The following is a 3,733-nucleotide window of genomic DNA, read 5'->3' as shown; positions in this document are numbered from 1 at the left end:
CTTCTCACACTCTCCCCACAGAAGACAGCAGAATACTAGCTTTGAAAAACAGCAGGAATTACCTCAGCAAAGGGAGGATGGATGGTTCTTGCAAAAACCACACATTCAAAGGCATGGATGCAAGAAAAAGTTTATGATGAATTCCAAATCCAATAAAAGTTCCGTGGGACAGCTGAGGCAGAGAGGCAAGAAGAGGTGAAATTCATTCATATGCCATGCTAAAGAACTTTACCATGACAGTAGCAGAGAGCCAACAAAGAGCTTTAAAAAGAGAGCAACATGTTATGATTTGCATTTTAGGAAAACCATTTCAGTAGCTGCTGTGAATGGATGGGAAAGGGAGGCAGTGAACAAGACAGAAATCAGCTGAGAGATGAAACAGGCTCAATCTAAATTAGCAGCAGTGGGAATCGAGAGATGAAGGAGGATTCCAGAGGTGTAATCAAAAGGATTTATAACCACTGTTTGGATATTGCAGGTGACTCAAACTTTTCTGGCTTGATAACTGGGTGATTACATTAAATACAATATAAAATATAGGAGGAGGGTCAAGTTGGAGGAAAAACAATGGTAAATTTAGTTGGGAAAATTTTTTACTTTAAACAAAATATAAGTCATAGAATGAGATTTCCTGCCTAAGGTTAAGACTGCATTGTTGTGTTTTGTTTATGCTCTTTGGATGGCTTGAGATGGATAATCCTGTGAATAACTGGGTGGGAGGGGACAGAGGATGGCACTACCCTCCACCCAACACAGGGAAGCAAGGTATAGGGCCCTTTAGAGACAATCAAAGGGAAGCCTCCTCTTGGAGGGTCGATCGATAGCTCTATTGTCTAGGACAAAGGATATACAGAGCCTCATTGTATCTCTATGTCTAAACAAAATGGCCAGGGAAGGTGGTCAGGGCTTGGGGTATCAAAAGTGGCAGATGTTTCAGACTACTGGACTTTATGTTTTGGATGGTTTATGGTCTGAGAAACAGCAATGCATTGGACAAGGCTGAAGGACTGCTGTAAATAACCCTGTAAAGTACCAGGAATAGAGGAATTGTCCCTCACCATATTCAAGCATGTATCCTAGAATATTCCCAGGCCACCCACTGCTAGCTATTAGAGCTCTTCATCATGGTCACAGGTCAAAATGTCTCATACAGAAAGCCATACAACCCTCCTTTCCCTATTCCCTAGTGTAAAACCAAAACCATTTTTAGCTTACATGGAAGAATATCTCGGTATCTGTTTTTCTCTCTGTTGCTTGGTTCATTCCCAAAGTTGAACTCACCAGGCAGATTCTTAAGTTCTAGATCCTTTAAAAGGTAAAAAATATAAGTCAGAAGATGGCAGAATAGATGGTCCCCAGAGTCACTCTCTTCCACAAATCAACCAATTTACAACTATTAAAAAGCAACAACAGCCAAGCAGTGGCCACTAGAGGTCAGAGAAAGAGGAGGAGAGACCTACGGAGTGCATGAAGGTGGGAGAAGTCATGATGAGAGAAAGAAAGAACCGCTCAGACCATTTTGAATCCTGGCTGCTTCCAAGCTGGTGCTGGTGAGTGCATGGAGCAGGAGCTGGCAAAAACCACAGATGTGCCCTACAGATGAAGTTGCTTGGAGGTGGCAGGGGAGAATAGGGCCTTGGTGGCCTCCAGGTCAACAAGACCATTAACAGGGTTCCCATGGACCCACACAGGAGCAAGGAGCCACAACGACTGAAAAAAAGGAGTCACTCAGGTGCCAGTGTGTCATCACAAGGGACCAGAGCATTGACCGTCACATGGGAAGTGGTTGGAGTACAGGCGGTGGGGGAGACAGGCCCACTGGGAGAACAGTGGGGTACAGAATTGACAGCTGACCTGACCCCCAATCAGTGTAGGACCACTCAGAGGAGACTGGTCAGGAATACAGAATTGCATGGGGCGCAGACTGATGAAAAGACCAGAGTTTCTACACAACCCAGGTGCACCAGATTTCACTAGACCTGGATGTACCTATAAAGTCAACTATTAAAACCTGAGCTGCACAAAAAGCCTTCCCTAGGGAATCAGTAGCAAAGCAGCGATTTAGGTCAACCACAGAGCTCAAGTACTGACCCCCATAGGAAGTTCCGCCATTTTAGAAGTAAGCAAAGGACAACAAATTAGTTCCAGCACAGATTTTAAGTGGTGGGAACTGCAAATAATCCAACACAGAACTGAAAGTGAAAACAAAGTACCCACAACCAGAAACAAAGTCTGATATTAACTAGTGAAGGTCTCATTTCACCAAAGAATATCTGTAACACCTAGAAGGAACAGAAGTCCCCTGGGCTACCAAGCCAGAAAGGGGGGAGGGCTGGGGGCCTCAGCCATGGCTTCCAACACCCACAAACAGTCCTGAGGGTGCGGGCTGAGGGCCTTGGCCATACCCCCCTGACACATGCAACCACCTCAGCAACAACCACCGAGCCACTGCAGGAAGCACCCTGGGCTCTTCCAATCTGGGGTAGTGGGGGCCTTGGGCCTCAGTCATACCCCCCTGACACACACAACCAGCCTAGCAACAAACAACCACTAAGCTGTCACAGGAAGCACCCTGGGCTCTCCCAAGCCAGGAGGGTGGGGGACTGAGGGCCTCAGCCACATCCCCCCAATACCAGCAACCAGACCAGTGACAACCACTGAGCTGCCATAGGAAGCACCATGCTCTCCAGAGCCAGGGTGGTAGAGGGCCGAGGGCCTTGGCCATGCCCCCTGACATGTGCAACCAGCCTAGCGATGACCACTGAGCTGCTGCAGGAAGCTCCCCGGGCTCTCTGAAGCTGGGGTGGTGGGGAACCGAGGGCCTCAGCCACACCCCCCAACACACAGAACCAGCCCAGCGATGACCACTGAGCTGCAGCAAGAATGGCCCCAGGTTCTTGAGCTGGGGGGGTGGGGGGGGTGAGGGATTTTGCCACACGCCCCTGACATCTGCACCCAGCCCAGCAATGACCAAGCCACTACTGGAAGCCTCCTGGTTTCCCCTGTGGAATAAGGGGGGTGGGGGGGGCCACAGGCCTCAATTTTGCCCCTCTTCCTTCCTCCATCTTCCATCCCATTTCCTTCCCCTTAAAAGAAGAGTAATGAAGGGAGACTAGTCTTAATAGATGGTAAAATATAATATAAATCTACACTAATTAAAAGAGCTTGATACCAGTACATGAATAAGCAAATCAATGGAAAAAAATCCAAGAATAAATTAAAATATAGCAGGCCTTCAGTATACGATAAAAGTGGCATTTTGCATCACTGAAGAAAATTTTCAGGGGAGTCTTGGGACAACAGATAGCTACGAGTCCCTATCAAACATCTTATACCAAATTAAATTCTAGCTGAATCAGAGTCAAATGCTGAATAAAAATAAAAATAAATCATAAAAGTACTAGGGAAAAAGACATGAAATATATTATGATGCTAGAGTGAAAGAGACATTCCTAAAGAACAAAGAAAACCCAGAAGTTCTAAAAGAAAAGATTGTCATATTTGATCACTAAAAATTAGCTATTTCTTCATGGTAAATAGGTGTGTGTATGTATATGTGTGTGTGTGTGTGTGTGTGTGTGTACACTTGCACATGTGTAACACAACAGCAGAAATATTTACTATATATAAAACACACAAATGGATAATTCCTTCATTATATAAAGTTATTAATCAATAAGAAAAGGAATAAATAGAAAGTTAGGCAACTAGCAGTTCACTGAAAGTAAATATG

The 3,733-nt window shown here is 45.3% G+C and overlaps 1 protein-coding gene across 1 annotated transcript in view; it reads right to left on the bottom strand.

Moving 5' to 3' along the window:
• Positions 1–3,733, bottom strand: part of PTPN20B (protein tyrosine phosphatase, non-receptor type 20B) — a 130,625-nt gene that overhangs the window by 47,741 nt on the left and 79,151 nt on the right. Inside the window, exon 6 of the mRNA XM_008566638.1 lies at positions 1,216–1,306. Coding sequence (XP_008564860.1) covers positions 1,216–1,306 — 91 coding nt within the window. The remainder of the gene's footprint in view (positions 1–1,215; positions 1,307–3,733) is intronic.

Source organism: Galeopterus variegatus, unplaced genomic scaffold (assembly GCF_000696425.1).
Source record: "Galeopterus variegatus unplaced genomic scaffold, G_variegatus-3.0.2 Scaffold258, whole genome shotgun sequence".
Lineage (NCBI taxonomy): Eukaryota > Metazoa > Chordata > Mammalia > Dermoptera > Cynocephalidae > Galeopterus > Galeopterus variegatus.
This window is presented reverse-complemented; position numbering and strand designations above follow the sequence as displayed.